Source organism: Chelmon rostratus, chromosome 21 (genome assembly GCF_017976325.1).
Source record: "Chelmon rostratus isolate fCheRos1 chromosome 21, fCheRos1.pri, whole genome shotgun sequence".
Taxonomy (NCBI): Eukaryota; Metazoa; Chordata; class Actinopteri; order Chaetodontiformes; family Chaetodontidae; genus Chelmon; species Chelmon rostratus.
Window position 1 is genome coordinate 7,077,334 of NC_055678.1, and position 18,314 is coordinate 7,095,647.

Here is an 18,314-nt window from a genome sequence, read left to right on the forward strand (position 1 = left end):
ACCTAGAGCTGAAAGCAGTGCTGGTCTGGTGGTTAACCCACTGTAAACTAAGACCAAAACCTCAGGTACTATCTTCCTACCGCATGTTCACTGCAGTCGGACAGCAGACCACTGACCATAGCTTGTGCATTGATTAGTGTCTCGCTGCGGACTATAGTCTGTTCTGCTGCCCACTGCCCCTGAAACATCCGTCAAATACAGGCCGAAACTATTCAACAGGGAATTAAAAATCAACACTGCAACTGACAATTCATTTTTGATCAATCTGTCAATTATTGCAAACAAAGAAATTAATCATTTAGCTGTAAAAGTCAAAAATGCGCATCACAGTTTGCCAGCACCCAAGGTGACGCCGTCAGAATTCCTGTTTGGTCCGGGCAGCCGTCCAACACCCAGAAATATTCAGTGATGTAAAACAAAGAAAAGCAGCAAATCCTCACATTTCAGAAGATTAAACAAGCGAATGTTTGGCATTTTTTGCTTAAAGGATTAATCAAGACCACAAATTTTTGTCAACTAATCATTTCCTCGCTAACTGAAATCCAAGCATGCTTCCATCCATTCGTTAATCTACCACTTGCCACCTTTTTGTCCCTCCACATCTTTCTTCTTCAAGGCTTATCAATGCCGTAAGTACTTTCATATCTCCTCTCCTGTTTGCTCGGTCGCTCACTCTTCCATCCCCTGTTGTCTGGTTACCTGTCTCAGGTTGCGGGTGACCTTGACGTCGTGCCAGGCGTTGTCGTTGAACTTGCCGTTGACGGGCTCCACCAGGGCCTCGAAGGCCCCGGAGCCGAGGTTGATGACGAGCGACACGGCACCGTTCTTCAGTGCCAGGTTGACGTAGTCGGCTGACTTGCCGGTGTGCAGCATCAGGCCGTTGCGCTGCAGCGTCTTGAAGGAGAGCGTGATTTCATCGCTGCTGGACTGGATGGGGTTGGGCGACAGGTCGTAGCAGAAGTACTCAGAGCCCTTGAAGGTGGCAACGTACTCCTCGCGAGCTGAGATAGAAAGCGAGAGGTGGAAGAGGGAGAAGGAAGCAGGGAGGAAGAACAAAGAAAGTGTGGAGCCATTATACTCTTGTTGAACATTATCATAATGATTAGTACAAAATCCAAGCTATGTCGCTTCTTCCCACACTCCTCTTCACAATATGCTCAAAGATGATAAAATGGTGGGTGTTCATCAGAGCCAGCCGAGTAAAACAAAGCTCTGCTGGGCCTGGTTAAATTTGATTCGGATGTGCAGTACAAAACATATTGTTTGAGATGCTGAAAATGTTGTTACTGTCAAGCAAAGCCTCACTGATGCCAGCACTTGGAAGAAACACTTCCTTCCATACCTCTAATCGTACCATGGAGTGGTGTGTAAACAAGCTTTGATCACTCATGTGGGTTGGAGATTAAACAGTGTGGATGCGAGAGAGACAGTCGTGAGTCTGTAGCATTCCAAACTTGTTATGAAACCTGCCATCCTCTCTTTTGAGAGAACAGCTGTGCTGGCAGTCTGAAGTGATGTGGTCTTGTTTGACAACATGGCTCATTTCGTGATGTTCATCAAATGCCAGGACGTGTCCGTGTATGTATGTGCAGCGGCAGCAGAGGTGAGGAAGGTTTTGAGAAGGATGGCGAGGAAGATGGTGAACGGCAGCCTGTAAGCATCACGGCAGCCAAAGCAGGCGGGATTGGCCAATTGGAATTCAGAATAACAAGCAGGCGGCCAATGGCGACTTACCTTGCACACCCTTCGTGACCCCCAAGGACACTAGACCAAGGTTCTGCAATCCATCATCCCTGAGCTCACACTCTCTTATCTACTCTCTCGCACCTACTCATACAGAAGTGCACAGCCATACACGCAAGCGAGCAGAGGAACAAATATGCACACCTACACGCACATCTGCGTGCAAAAACGATCATACTATTGTGCTGGCAAGCAGGGGTGACATTATCTGTCTCCTTCACACCCATCCCCCCCCTCAAAGCATCACCCTTCCTCCGCATCCACGCCAGCATTCTCCTCACCACCATCCTTACATCTCTCACACCTCCCTCCGAGCTTCACGCCGCCATTCCTCTCCGCACATCTCACTGGCCTCTTTTTTCCTCTGCTCTGTGGAGCCTCTGGCATAACCACCAACTTGTAGTTCATGATAATGAGGAGAACAGAGGGGGAATTTAACACACACTAGGTCAGGCTGGAGCAAGGCAGACACTTGGTGAGGAACCGCTGGAGAGAAGGGAGGGAGGAGGGTTGCCACATAATGAATAGACTGAAGTGTAATAGGTTATTAAGGTAGCGAGAAGCAGCGAGAAGAGTGTTGAAATGGAATCGGCAGCACTTGAGTGAATATAACACAGAGAGAATAATGAGACGGGAAAAAGTGAGAATATATCACAATTCAAAGAGCAATTTTGGCAAATTGTCTTTCTTTGCTTTGCGTGAAAGTGTGAATGCCAATATATGAGTGAGAAACAACAAGTTGTTTGCCAGCATGCGTGTGAGTTCCCCCAAGTGTGTGATTCCTTCCCTCCCAGCATGTTAATTAAGAGTGTGTGTGTGTGTATGTGAGAGAGCCTGCCTCAAAAAGAAAAAAAAGTGTGTGCAACTGTGTTCCAGCACGTGAATGTGTATGTGTATACGCTGACGAGTATATGCTTTTGTGTGAGTGTGTGTGTGTGTGTGTGTGTGTGTGTGTGTGTGTGTGTGCATGAAATGTGCAGGGGAGTGGGTGGGTGCTGGTCTCTGTAAATATTGGTGTATTGCTGTCAGAAAAGCTATTACCAACTCAGGGCCTCGGGCTAGTCTTTACTGAGAGGAGCGCGAGCGAGGAGGAGGAGGGAGGCGCACACAAAAAAACACGCGCACATACACAGAAAGAACAGCCACAAACGCTAACGCAATCACACAAACGCACGGACACGCAGACACGTAGATAGATGTAGATGAGGTGGCAGAGTGAGGAGGGGAGCCAAGTTGCTCACAATGAGAACACACGCAGCCGTCCAGCAGCATTCTAGCGGTAATTTACAGAGATGCCATTAGGTTTCAGTGTGGTGCTCCACCATTCTGTTGCTAATTTACAGACATGTCATTAGACGAGACAGGAGCACATAAAGCATCTCTGCATCGATCTGGAAGCTCTGGCACGCAACAACGGGCGCATACGGGCACGCGCGCACACAAATCAGGCAGGAAAACGCACACCGGACGACACAAACGCCGCGGAGAACATGCGTCGTGCACGTACAACACGCGTGCAGAAACGTGCGCGCTCTCATGTGGGCAGGTTGGAGTGGATCTGCTGCAGCTCAGATTAATAGAGTGAGTCAGTATTAGCTCAGAGTAAACAGTGAGACAGACACTGACATACACACCACATGTCACACTTCATCCTGTGGAGTGCACTGTCGATCAAAGCGAGCGAGCGGGAGGACGCACGGGCGGCAGGGGAAGAGGGTGGGAAAACGCAAATGAAAGGAGGAAACGAGAGCGGAAATCTCTCAAGCTGGGAGATTTCATTTGCAGATCTTTAAGCACTTTTACGTTTTACGTGACTCTTGTGATGTTCTTTCTATTAGTGGCTTGACTAATGGTTTCACGTGGGCTGGTTGTACGTTAGACGGTCTTCATTGCTCTCAGCACTCACCTTGATCTTAACGACGCTACGTTATTGGATAAAGTTGTTAGTAAAAGACAGAAAATGACTCTTGCAGGTGTTTCTTAGCTGTAGCCACTTTTTTTCATGCTGCTTGTGTGACTGTATGTAAGACCTGAGTGTAAATGTTTTGTCTCTGTCTTAAAAAACACAGACAGAAAGAGGAATAATCTAAAATATTTCCTTTGCTTTGGAGATATTAAAATCTGATTTGTTTTGTGAACATTTCCATTATCTCTCGTTTTCACTTGCTTTGGTTTGACTTTATATTTCTCTAACTGTGACCATTTGTGTTTGTGTGCTGGCCGTGTGGTTGTATGTAAGGTATTACTGGAGTCAATTCATTGATTGGTAATTTGACAGAAAATTAACTGAACTGACGAACATCCTCAATAATCAATTGACTGTTTAAGTCATCTCTCAAGTAAGCATGCCAAACATCTGTCAGCTCAAGCCTCTGGAAGATTGATATAATTGTATATATTTTAGTTTTTTTTTTTTTTTTTAACCATTAGTTGGTCAAAACAAGCAATGTGAATGTCTTTTTGGGTTCTGGGAAATGTTGATGGGCGTTTTTTCAATACTTTCTGACATTTTATAGACTAAACACTTTATCAACCAGTGGAAGAAGAAACAGCTTAAGTCGTGCTGATAATAATCTGTAGTTGCAGCCCTATCTGACTGAAAATAAGTTTCCTATTCTCGGCTCTCCCTTGAAAAACAGATCTTCTGATTAAATTAAGCTAGTAGGGAAGGACGGGAAAGGCGGGGACGTGAGCAGGGAGAGAGGGAAGAAGGGAGGTAGGAAATTGGGTGAGAAATAATCAGGAAAACGTCCAAGGAACTGGTGGGAAAGATGAGAGAAATTAATAACTATGGCGGCGAGGTGGAGTGGGAATAGGCAAAAATGTAAAGATGGAGGGTGATTGGTATTCGACTTTGATGGCTATCATTAAAATACTACTTTAATGAATAAAGCAGTCTGTTGGGAGGCAGGAGGGAGCAAGAGGGAGTGAATGACTGATCTGATGGTTGCGGCTACTGGGACCAGCTGCAACTGTGCCGCCCCTCCGACGATCAAACACACATCGCACTCGGATTTCTGTGTGTTTGTGCGCATATGGCCAGTGTGTGCGCGCGTCTCATATGGCTTTGTCTCTCCTCATGGGTCTCCTCCTCAACATTTCACACACTAATTTGTCATTTCCATGGTAACCCCGTGTTGCAGGGGCTACGGCGAGTATGTGTGTTTTGTGCACGTGCGTTTCAGGGAGAGAGGGGGGGAGGAAGAGGGATGGGGAAGGAGGCCGAGAGAGAGAGAAAGAGTGATTGAGTGAACAGTACATTATCATGGACAGCTGTACTGAATCAAAATGGCGGATGGAGGCTGGGAGCACATCAGGGGAGCCTACATAATACAGCACCTGATAGAAGGAGCAGGGTGGAAGAGATGCAGGGTGGAGAATAAGGGAAAGATGCATTGGGGGGAATTTGAAAGAACAGGGAACAAAAGACGGGAGATGGAGGGACTCATTGAGATGGGTAACACAAAATGGAAGAGGAGAGAGGAAGAGGGATAGAAAGAGAGACAAGGCGAGGGAGTGGCAGGGAGCGAGGGATGGATGGAGAGAGAACGAAAAAGAGAAAAATGCTGGTGTATCTAAATCCTAGTGTAGCAAGCCTCAATCATGGCAGCCCTGTCATTCTGGAGATAGCACACTGCAATTCCCCTGCACCTCGTTTTTAGCCCACCATGCAGTTCTGCTATCAGCTCCTCTCAGACTGTCCACACACACACACACACACACACACACACACACACACACACACACACACACACACACAGCATAAACTCAAACATCCTGCATGAAGGCATCCCTCCTTAATAACAGACAGGTGGATTAACTATGCACTCATACAGTATACAGATAGATGACCAGTGTGGGAAATGTATGTAGATGTATGCAAACATATGCATAGACTCTATATTAAGTTTAAAGTGTGAAAATCCACACAGGCAAGTTCACGAAAGGCTACGACTGCCGCTTCCATCTCTATTCAGTGATCTACAGCATCTGGCTTTGAAACCGATTGGGCTATCACATCACTGCCAAGGGAGCAATACTGTAGAGGAGGATATTACTGTCAGGACGCAAGTGACAGATTGGTGGTCTGCAACACTGAGCTCTTATTCCTTTTTTTTGGTTGTTGTTGTTGTTAAATTGAAGGCATTCATTCCCAACACGAGATATACTGCTTTTAAGACCTGACACCAGCTCTGACGACGGAGTTACTGGCCCAGAAGTAAAACTAGCGCGGAAATGAATTGATTAGTCGGTCAACAGGAAATCAATCAACATGTCTGATGACTGATTAACAGTTTAAGTCATTTTTAAAGCGTAAAAGTCACTGTAAATTGAGCATCTTTATGTGTTGACGATGTCATGCAACACGCCTGGAACTTGGAAATTTAAATTTTACCACTTCATGGACGTAACAATTTATCGATTATTTTCAAAATCTACAAATCTGCACATTGTTTTCTTGCTTAATTGATTAATAGTTTTGTCTATAAAACAGAAAACTGTGAAAAACGGCCATCATAATTTCTAAAAGTCTGAGGTTACGCCATCAAATGTTGTTTGTCTGACAAACAGTCAAAATATTATATGATTATAATGTTAAGACAATGAAAAGCAGCATATTCAGAAGCTGGAACCATCACATTTTTGGCATTTTTACATGATAAATAACTTAAATGAATACCAAGATTGTTCACTTTCTGCTGATCGAGTGTAGGGCTGAACGTTATATATATATATATTTGCAATGATCTTTTTTTTTCGATATTGTTCAGCCCGTAATAGACTAATCATTGCACCTCTAATCAGCTGACTGGCAAAATGGTCAACGTGTTAATCCATATGGAAAACAATCATTAGTTGCACCCCTGCAGTTAATAAACTGATCCATAAAGTGACATAAAAAAGTCCAATGAGATGTCTGCAAAACCAAAAAGTAATATTCAATTTACAGTGATAAAAACAGCCAAAAGACGCGCTTTTGCTTCATTAATAATAAAACGTGTGAAAGTTAAGATCGTTACCGAGCAGATACGTTCTTATCTTTTTTTAAGTGAATTCAGAAATGAATTTCCTTGAGACACGAACAGAACTCAACTAAATAATATCTTACAATGTTAATCCCTTTGAATTGCTTTAAAAAAAATATGACTAGCACACTTCCTGGCATTATGTTCAATCTTTTATTTCTTCTCCCTTTTTGTTTCTTTTATCTGTGCTCATCTCTCTCTCTCTCTGTCTGTAGCTTGAATTTGGCCTTCTCTCTGGTACCCAGGGAAACCAGCTTGTTTCCATGACAATGTCTGCAGGCAGAACAGTGTATTTGTCTTAAGCTGGATAAGATCAGAGTCAGTTTCATCCGTGTTAGACACACACACACACACACACATACACACACACGTACATACATCATGCTGCACATGCACAGAAGACCATAGAATGATAAAAAGCATACACACTGAAAAAACGTGAATTTCTGCATACAGGCATGAAAACTGATCATAGCAGCGAAGTTAAATATACCCACAGAGACAAATGACGATGTACAGATTTGCATGGCTGTAGATCCACACACATGCTGCTTTGACACACACACACACACATACACACACAGAAACCTAATGAAAACCCTTACAGCAGGTTGTTAACAAATAACAGAGCGCACAGACCTCTTTTCATAAAGGTAATGTAATGGATTTTTAATGAATGCCGTGGCTATTTCAGTTGTTGTAGTTATGCCAGACAAGTACCACGAGTAAATGAGTGTTTGTGTATGTGTGTGTGTGTGTGTGTGTGTGTAATGCCTGTGAGTGCAAGTGTGTGTGTACGTTTGTTCACGTTTGTTCTTGTTTTGGCAAACAGCAAAGAAATGAACTTCAAATGCCAGATGGGGTACTGAAGTGAATCGCCAACTGGGCCACTACCCTCAGCACCCGCCCAGACACAATGGAAACCGCTAGAACAGGTAAGAGACAATTGGAGCACCGACTAGCCTGTTTCTTTCTCTCTCTTTCTAAAAAGGGAGCGTGCGCGTACGTGTGTGCATGTGTTGGATGAGATATCTGCATCGCTGATGAATACCATCCTGGCTGATGCGAGACTGTGTCAAGTCGGCGAGCCCAAGGAGAGATGCGGCGCCCCTGCTGAGAAACGCTGCAGTCTTATCTCCCTTCCTGTCTCCCTCTGCGTCGCCGACCTTCTCTTTCCAACCCTCTTTTCCCACTTTCTGAATGCGCTCCTATCTTTCCTCACCATCACTTTTCTACACTCCTTTACCCTATCCCGCCCACCCCTCCTCCCGCCCTCCCTCGCGCACTTGCAGCCTGCCTCCGCTCTATCTTTTCCCCTTCATCCTCTGTAAACGGAGAGTCCGTTTGATGTCTTTATTTTTAGGCGATTACAGGGTGCATCGGCTTTGTGTGTTCCCTATTAGCGTTGCGGTGAATGTGTGAAAATGTTAATGTGAAGACTTGCTAACGGGATGGTAATTGCATACAATTACCAATAAATGTATACATTTACAAGTGAGATTGCTACGCATTTCCCATGGTGAATTCAGTAACTGTGTATCTCCCTGATAATGTGGGGGTAGAGCTCTGTATGTGGTGCTGTGACTTTCATTACAAGAACTGCATGGGTGTCAAGCATTAACGAGCACCGTAGTATACAGTACTATGGGTATTTGTAGCGGAGACTAGAGGCAGAATTAGTCCCATTAGTGGGAAGGGAATAGTTAGAAAAACTGAGCATTTTGCAATTAGGACTTTGTTGCAATTGCTTTTTTCACTGCTGATGGCCAGAGCGGGCATAACTTAGTTTTAACAGATACTTGTTTTTTTTTTTCACAGCTCAAGATGTGGCCATCAGGAGCCAAATTCATGCCAGTCCGTCGGGCAGGCAGCCAATCACCAGACACTTGCCTCTTAACACCAAGCAGCTCTCTCTCACCTCGAGATGGGTACTGCTCACTTGCCCGTCTTGCTAGATTATGTAAGCATTACAACTACTGGGGCTAATGTGTGTCTGACAAATATGTTTTATTGACAAATCCGCAGGACATCACTGTGTTTAATTCAAGGGTTAAATTATTGCAGAATTTTTCTAGAAGGCACAGAAATTTGGCAAATGCAAACTAATTGACTGAGTGATTTTAACAGGGCAGCATTTCTATAATACAATGGAAGAACTGCAGGAGCAGCTGGTTCTTTACACCTACAGGCACAAAAATAAGACAACTTCCTCCACCGCTTTCTACTAGAGCTGCAAAGTCCCATCCCAAGCTGCCAGATCTTGAAATTACCAACAATGGACCAACAGGCCAAAATCAAAGGATAATCTATTTGATTCTACAGCTGCAACAATTTGCCAACTTATCAATTAGTCTATTTCTCAAATGTGAGTATTTGATGCTCTTTGTCATACACGATAGTGACAGAATATTTTTTTTACAAGACAGTTGAAGATAGCAACTTGGGCTGAGGGAGATTGAGGGAGCTTTGATAAACAAAGCGACTACTTAATTTAAGTTTGGCATTTTTGCTTAAGAAGTGACTTATATCATTTATCACAATCATACATTTGTTACACAGAACCAACCATCGTCACAACTAAAGTTCCTCATAGGACGCCGATTGGTCAGAGCGACTGTGATTCTGACACGAGTGCACAACTTGAAGCCTAATAAGATGGATGGTGATCTCGCAAATCCAGCTGCCTCGCAATCACGATTATTTTAGCACTAAAAAAACACCTGAGTGAGATAAGTAGAGACATTAGAAAGCCACAACTAAAGTAACCAAAAGGTGTTTTTTAATGTAGTTTAGTTTAATTTAGGTTATATTTTATTAAGGAGTAATTGGTCCTTGTGTGATTTATTATTAGGACTGTTAGATGATGATGAGTAAGAGGTAGGAGACATGCTGTACTTTGCTGGTACTGACTGGTTCCCCTTGTCTTGGCGTCTGCTACCACTCCCAACCCCACATATGGCGGAGTCAGCATGCAGCTCAGCCTCTGCGTGAGTGTGTGTGTGTGTGTGTGTGTGTGTGAGAAAAGCACGCACATGTGTACGTTCAGGAGACAGCGAGAGCGAGGTGGAGGGACGAAAACAAAAGAGACCATTTAAAGAGAAATCCAAAGAGTGTGACACTGAACGTGTGTTTGCGTCCGTGTGTGTGTGTGTGCGCGCGCGTCCATCTGTGTGTTTTCACCATAAGACAATGTGTTAAAATGAGCCACTTTGATTGCCGACGCTTTATGAGTCACAAGTGATGACTCACAATCCACCTCCCCTGTACACACACGCATGCACTCACGCAAGACACGCACACACACACACACATACACACACACACACAAGCATACAGACACACACACACTTCGTTCCCTCTCCTGCCTTCATCCACTGACCGTGAAGAATATGTGCAGGCAGCCTTACTCATGCATATTTACACTGAACACACACTCACTCACCTACTCACCGGGCACCCTCTAAAGGTTATTGTGCGTGAGTGTGCGTCTGTTTGTCCGTCCGTTCACGTAAGCGCGTGTGTAAAGGTCACTCCAAGCGAGGCTGACCACTTGTTTATGCCGCGCACAGATTGTTGGATTGATATCGAGAACACTTGGACGTTCGGACAAACAGCCATTATTAACCAGACAACTACCTCGACGCTTAAAAAATAAATAAATATCATAAGCGAGCATCGCTGCCAATTACGCCCGAGAGCCACTCCTCGGTCCTATTCAGAACCCACAATCAGTCATTCATCCAGAACCCTTCACGGTCTATTCTTGGCCAGACAGAGAGAAGAGAAAGGGCAAAATCTGCTACTTGGCTTTAAGCACATTTTCCATCCAGATTATTGCTGCTCAATACTTTGCAAAAAAAAAAAGAGAGAGAGAAAAAAATCCATTTCCCCCTCTTCCTTTGGCTGCTCGATACTTATGAAAATCCAATTTGGCTCCCTCTTTTCTTTCTTTCCTCCACAATTCGTGCATTTTCACCCACTCAAAGTGATTAGTGATCTGTGGGTATCGTTTCCAGGGAGAATGATAGCTGTGTTTTATGGAGGAGGGGCAAGGTCCACGGCTCCCCATCGGGGCTGATGTCCCTTGGAGAATGATTGGGCTGGGAGGGCAGACAGGAGCACCGCTGTCCCTTTGCAGATACAGGCAGTTGCTCTACATCACAGGAGAGAAGACGACTCACTTTATCTCTCCCCCGCTTCTTCTTTCCCTCTCTGCTCCCTCTATCATTCATTGCTTTAGCTCTTCCCTCACAGGCGCAGTCGCTTTTTCTCAATTTCTCCAGCACAGACGCACACAAGCAGACACACATGCTGTATATCTTTCTAAGACACCCCTCCCCGCACTGAATCCGCCCCCTCAAAGAAACTCATTTCAGCTTTGCGGGCTCCTCAAAAAGCCTCTTTACGCTGAGCTAACCTAAGCTAGGCTTCGTCTGCACCATTTGACAGCCTTTACATCTCCGTATGCAGAGCAGAAACACACTCGCGCAATCACACACACACACACACACAGCTTTTTCATGTGTACAGTTTCTGAAAGAGACTTCAAAGGTTTTCTTTAAAAAAAGAAAAGAAAAGAACAGAAAGGAAAATCAGCCACACTTCTACTTTCAGCCTATCACAATCCAAACATCCGTAATAGTGAGGACATCCACTATACACAAATACACTGAATACATTGTGTAATAATGCTGGAAACATATGTTAATACATGTCAGTCCTTAAGTAGGTGATTTAAAATGCTGAGCATAAGCCAGATGAAGCAATTAAATTTTCACTGCCACCTGGATGATTCATGGCAGACATTTTAAGGCAGACACTCCAGCACTTGGAGCTCACTAAGCAATCAAAACATTGCAAAAAACGCTCGGATAGAAATATACTTGTCAAAATAGAGATATCTCACTGTGATAGATGGTTGAAGACGTAATTTGTGCTCTATTCAAGATATTTCTATCCACCGGCTTGGATGAACATTTCATTAAATGGCACATTTCGCTGAATACGCGGCAGCCCTGTCACAATGGGAGACAGCCGTCATCATGTCTGCTCTCATCCAATCAAAGAGCACAATAGACGCAGATCAGCCCGTCACGGTCAGGCTTGTCTTCATGTGGGTCAATCAGTGTATTCATCAGCGTCATGCAGAGCTGGCCGATCCAGCAGCACCTACCTTCAGATTTTCAAAAGCACCGTATAGGCCGGAGCTCCTATTCAGTCGCACGCATGCACGCACTCTCGCACACGCATGCATCGACAGCTTACCTTCCCAAAAATGAAACACTCCAATTTAACAGCAACCGCGGATAAGAGCCGAACGGCTCTAAAAGGTATACATCACCATACACACAAGAGCCTGTCGATACATTCAACTTCAAAACCATCCAGAACAGCCCATTAGCCATACACATGAGAAAATCAAGGGGGTATACCTCTGAGCTTTCCTAAATTCACAGAGGGTGGTGTCCCAAACAGTGAAAAAAAAGGAAAGGGGGAAAAAAAGGAGGAAAAAGGAGAAAGAGGGCAAGAGGAGAGAGGTGGCATTGTGAGTTTTGTTCATCAGTGAAGAACAGTTTTCAAAAGGCAGAGCAGTGGCACTTGTTTTTGGGGTGTGTTCAAAAACACTGGACAACTTGGAGGTCGAGGTGTGGCGGCATTGCTTTCATACACGGGAACATCTGTTCAGGATCACATGTGCTCGCCAACGCGTGAGCAGGAGCCCATGTGAGGCCCAGCGACGGCCGAGCGAGACATGCTGGAAGCTGATGAAAAGCCACGGATGAATGTGGATGAGTCTTCCCGCGATAACTGCCACAGTCATCGATTCAAACCGTGGCGTAAAAGCACGCATGCACGCACACGCACACACTCGACGCTCCTGTCCCCGAAATCAACCTCTTACATACAGATGAGAGAAAATGAAATGAGGTGGAGGAGTAAAGACGAATTCAAACCATCCATGGAGTCGGTCGTTCAGTCGGCCCTGAGCTCCAGTTCCATGACGTGGAGCCCCGCCACATCTGCCCCAGCCAAGCACCATCAAGCTGCAGCCGTCTACACCCTCCCATTACCCCCTCCCACATCAGCAGCCACGATTATAGTATATATCCCAGCAGAAGTTGCTCTCAGACTCATCACTCTCTTTAAAAAGCGCACCAAAAAGTAATCTTTAAGGCCATATTTCATTCATTATTATTTAATTGTTCCATAGCAAATGCCCAAATCATCCATTTCAGTTTAAATTAAAACTGAAATTTTTGATGTGACAAAATGGGACTGTTTTAAAATGAAGAAATCTCAATTACAGAAAAAAAACTGACCTTAGTTCAGTGCCTAGAGAGACAACTTCCTCCCGCGCCAGGTGGTGATGAAGTGGGGGGAGGGATACAGGGGGGTTGTGAGTGTGGGAGTGAGGAGATAGGGGATGATGGTATAGCAGAGGACAACAGGAAGTGAGGTAAGAGGAGGCCATACCTTGGTCGCCAATCATCAGGTGTGCCAGACCTTAAAGGAAGACAAGAGCACAGTCAGCACAGCAAAGGTTCATGGGGCGTGAAGTGTGTGTGTGTGTGTGTGTGTGTGTGTGTGTGTGTGTGTGTGTGTGCATATATGTGTTTTTGTGATACAGGAGTTTGTCAATGACATGCTGTGAAGGCTAAAGTACTCTGTGCAAAAGTGTGTGTGCATGTGTGTGCGTGAGTCCTCTAAATAATTCCAAATGTCTAAAAAAAAACTCGCTTTGAAGACACTTACTCATCCTAGGCAGCGATCCTACGCACAAACAGGTACGCGCACAGACGTTTGCACACAGCTACGAACTGGGTCGTTCTCAGAACAGTATCTTTGTGTGCCTATGTCTCTGTAACCTCGAGGCCGGAGCCGCTTCAGATGATTACACATGGGATGTAGAACTTACCAGATGTCAGCAACCAACCCCTACATACCCACACAGACCAACACACATTTACACTGGCTACCTTGTACTTTATTTCCACAACAGAAGGTGTCGTGAGAACATGACGGCCAGAAAGAAGAACGTAAAGGACAAGACTGACATGGAAAAGATATAAATGGGTGCAGGTGGTGAAAATAAGATGATAAGAGGGCTTAAGAAATGTGCACTTAAATAATTACTTAATGAATTTGAGAACATGGAAAAGGGGGAATCAGATAGGGAAGCAAAGAAAGAGCAGGAAGAGAAACTTAAATACAGACAGACATAGACGGAACTGAGAGAAAGACAGACAGATAGATAGATAGATAGATAGATAGATAGATAGATAGATAGATAGATAGATAGAAGTACAACCTACCTGGAGTGTAGCTGTGCTCTGGAAAGGTGTCGCGGCCGGGCGAGGAGAGAGAGAGACAGACATTCATTAACATGCATGCTAAGCCCTTGGGTTACCATGGCTACTTACTGTACATGCACACCCGTCCAGGGTTACCGTGGTAACATACATGCAAAGTCCACGCAAACGTCACAATGGATACCATGCTGCACTGGTAGCCAAAACTGAGGTTTGTCTATATATAAGCGGCATTAAAATAATGCACAATCTCTCTCTATGACTCCACATGTGTGCAAATACACTTACATAAGCGCACACACACATAACCCACCCACACTTGCAGAAACAGGGGAGGGGGTGTGGGCAAACATATACTTTCCTACCTGTATGTTTGGATTCAAGAGCCGTTTACCCCAGAACTTACCTTGCAGCCGCTTCCTCTCCCCAGAGCCCCCCGACAGATAGCATGCAACACACACACACGCACATACACACACTTCACACACACACTCACACACCCTCACTCGCTCCATCGTTCACACATACAGACACACATACACTAACATTGACTATGGCAGTAATAATGATGTGAATAGCAGGAAAACATGTAGGGATGGATTAGCAGTGCAGGAGGACGAGGGGCATGCATGGTTCAATACTGGGACTGAGTGTATGTGTCTGTGTGTGTGTGTGCGTGTGTGTGCATGTGCGTGCATGGGCGTGCATGTGAAAGTGTGTGTATTCTGAGTTGTGTGCTCATCGGAGTGTTTCCTTGCTTCTGCCCTTGTGCTAGTAGCATGGCAGAAACAGGTGGAGCCATTAGCATGCTAACAGCGATTTGCCCTCAAGGACAACGCAAGCCAGGCCAGGCCTAACAAGCCAGGTTCACTCTGCCTTCACTGGAGGGCACAAGGGCTTAGACAGTAATTATATTTATGCATAGACCTGCTCAAACTCTCTTCGCTATATTTTCAGTATCTCAAATGATATTTTTTGTCTCCAAAACTGTTATATTGTTGTGCTTTGGAACAAAATCCTGATAAATAACCCTCTCCTCCCACTGGTATGAAAAATGTAATACACTGCCTTTGAGGTGATTAAAAAAAGCGTACAGTATATAATAATATCATATTGCTTTTTAAATGTTTCAAAGCTTGTCACAAATCTGCAAAAATATGAGTAAAAGTGCATCATTAGGGAACCTTGAAGTCACTGTGTAATTGTAAACATGTTCGGAAAGTAGCACTGCCACGGCCAAATTGCTTATTTCTGGCTTCACACACGGACCGAAAGATCCATTTTTTCCTCTAGCAGAGCATATTCATTCTGTATTAAAGATTCATAACAGGATTTCTTTTCTAATTTTCAGAGGGTTATAATTTTACCTCAAGCTTTATTGTGCAGCCTCAGTGAAAATGCTGGCTTGAAAATAAGAATAATTTCCAGGTACCATATAAGTGATAAACCTTTATACCCGACTCTGCCTGACAAATGTGCTTCCACCATATATAATGAACATTTCACAAAACCTTGGACATGCTATTTGTATCTTATATCCTCTATTTCCGTTGTCATATATCTCTTTTCTTTCAGATACAACCTTTGAATTTTGCTCTCCAGAGAGCCCCATTGCACCTGAGGGGAAATTTCTTTTGACATACTATTGGTTTGCATGAGCTCTTTGTTGGTAGTGATATTGATGCGTGGATACTAGCTCAGCCTGTAAATCTTGTGGTCGGAGACATCCCACTGAGGCGGCATCTTGTTAGACCAAAATGAACAACAGTGCACAGGGGCAGTTTTAAAAAAACATTTTATACCACATCACAGCACTCAAAAAATTTAACCCATCTACAAAGAGTACATCATCTACTCGGTTTACCTCTCAGACCTCCCTGCATTTCTGTTCTATTTTCAGAGAAAGAGCTCCATGATTCAGAGAGGTCTAAGATAGGAACCAAGCATCGGGAGATATTGTTGCACTCTGTTGTCCAAGGTTTATGTTTTTGTTAACTGGCCCCGTATGCTGCTGTTTATTTCTGAAAAGATGCTGCTTCACCGGCGAGTACCTTGAATGTCTTTTCTGAGCTAATGTCCATGAGTAATATCATGACCAGTGAGTACACGCAAAAAAAACCCCCACACGCAGTAACCTTTTAAAACCATTCATTAAGCGCTCAATTTCCACTATAATCTAACCACCATACTCCAAACCCTGCAGCAATTTCTACCTTAAGTCTGAAATGTGAATCTGAGAAACCAAGAAGAAACTAGAGGAATCGCAGTCTGAAACAAAACACTCATACCGACACTCAAAAAGGCAGCTAGAAGGGATCTTTGTACTTCCATTTCAGCCTCACAGCAAAATTCAACCCAAGAGCAACTCCCCATTATGATTAATCTCAAACTGTATTCTTATTCTGTGCAGAATACGAGCATTATTTGTTCTGGTGATGCGATATGATCTCACATGATAATAAAACTACTGCAACCAAATACTGTACTGCACAAGCCATGCACGTCCATCCAAGCAGACCTCCTAACTGGAACCATTTTATGAGACTACTGTTACTAACAGCCACTGCTGCCAAGAGAAAAAAATATGTTAGCACTGGTTCTCCACAGCAACACTTGGCATCACTCACAACTGAAATGTGAGTCCATGTCTAGGAATATAAAACAGCCCCTGAAAAGGTATAAGTAGCCTCTTGTCGAGCGACAAAGTGCCAGTCTAAAGCAGGTATCATATCTGGTGACAGCCGTTATGTAAAATGTCTGCACCTCTAATTTAGCCTGTACAGCTACACTGCTATTAGGTACCTCAGTGGTGATGAGACTAATGGCGGCGCTGGAGCCTGCACACCGTGCGAATGTGCTTCTCCATGTGTTTGTATGTTTGTGCTGCATGTGTTTGTGCAGGTATGTGCGTGCCTACCGCTGTGCCCTAACCAGCAGCAAAACGGCAGACTGGATTAGACTGGCTTGGATCACACATAATTCGCCGAGCAGCACTGGGTTTCTGAGGAGAACTGATCAGAGCTTCACCTGGCTGTCGCTTCCTGAACTTGTGGAAGACATGCAAAACCCAGTACTAGGGCTGCAAATGATTGTTTTCATTATTGGTCAAGTATTCCAGTATATTAATGAATTGCTTTGTTCATAAAATTCCCTCGAGAATACTAACAAATGCCTGCTATTTTGCAGAGCACAAAGTGAGTCTTCAGATTGCTTTTTTTGTCCGACCAACAGACAAAAACCCAAGGATATTCAATTTACAATGATAGAAAACAGAGAAATGCAGCAAATCTTACATCTTAGAAGCTGGAATGGGAGAATATTTGGCATTTTTGCTTTACACTTTTTATGTGAGGCTGCAAATAGTAATTATTTTTATGATTGATTAACCTGCAGATTATGAAAGGCTTTGGCTAGAAAATGTCACAAAAACAGTGAAGAATGCCTGTTAGGATTTTTTCACAGCTCAGGATGATGTCTTCAAATGGCTTGTTTTATTCAACCATCAGTCCAAAACTCAAAGCTATTCAGTTTACTGTCATAACTGACAAAGGAAAGCAACTAATTCTCATCATTTGAGCAACTGGAACCAGGAAGTGCAAGCATATGGTATTACACTCATGATTATTATTATTGCTATCAGATACAATGACCCTTAAACCAATAAAAACACAAAATATTATATACTATTTTTTTTAAATAACACTAATATGATAGAATTCAATACAATAGATAACTAAAAATACATGGTGTAATAACTGTCAAATTCATATCACGATATACTGTGAAATCAGGTATACCGCTGCAACCCAAGTTGCAGCTAATCAATGAAATGACTAATCGTTGCAGCTCTGCTTAAATTATTAATTATTCCTTTGTCAATTGCCAAATCATTTCAGTGCTAGTGAGCATACCAGCTACCGTCCTGTCCTGCTTATAAAGGCCAGTGGTCGAGACATTATCACCTGAAGGATGCCTGTCATACATAAACATTCACGCATACGCATTCATCACCACAAGTAGACTTGTGTGGCAGACATGACGCCTGAAGTCACTACGAGCTGAGACAGAGCTGTGCGCAGCGAGGAGTGTGGGAGGGGGAGGCTGGAGCTGAGGAGCGGGGGTAGAGAGGAAGAGCGAGGATGCAGAAACACTCCTGGCATGAGGTCTCCCTATTAGTCCTGTCTCCATGGTAACCTAGGCCATCCCACTGTCCACTAAATGCTAGGGTGTGACA

The 18,314-nt window shown here is 44.0% G+C and overlaps 1 protein-coding gene across 3 annotated transcripts in view; it reads right to left on the reverse strand.

Annotated features, from left to right (window-relative positions):
• The window catches only part of nrxn1a (neurexin 1a), a 53,665-nt gene that overhangs the window by 33,240 nt on the left and 2,111 nt on the right, over nucleotides 1–18,314 (reverse strand). For 2 of the 3 annotated variants that reach the window (XM_041962033.1, XM_041962034.1), the window contains exons 2-3: nucleotides 13,245–13,274; nucleotides 700–1,001 (exon numbers count right to left, since the gene is read on the reverse strand). In XM_041962033.1, the coding sequence (XP_041817967.1) occupies nucleotides 700–1,001; nucleotides 13,245–13,274 (332 nt within the window). Of the gene's footprint in view, nucleotides 1–699; nucleotides 1,002–13,244; nucleotides 13,275–14,083; nucleotides 14,102–18,314 lie in introns of all 3 variants that reach the window. The other variant, XM_041962032.1, reaches the window with a different exon arrangement.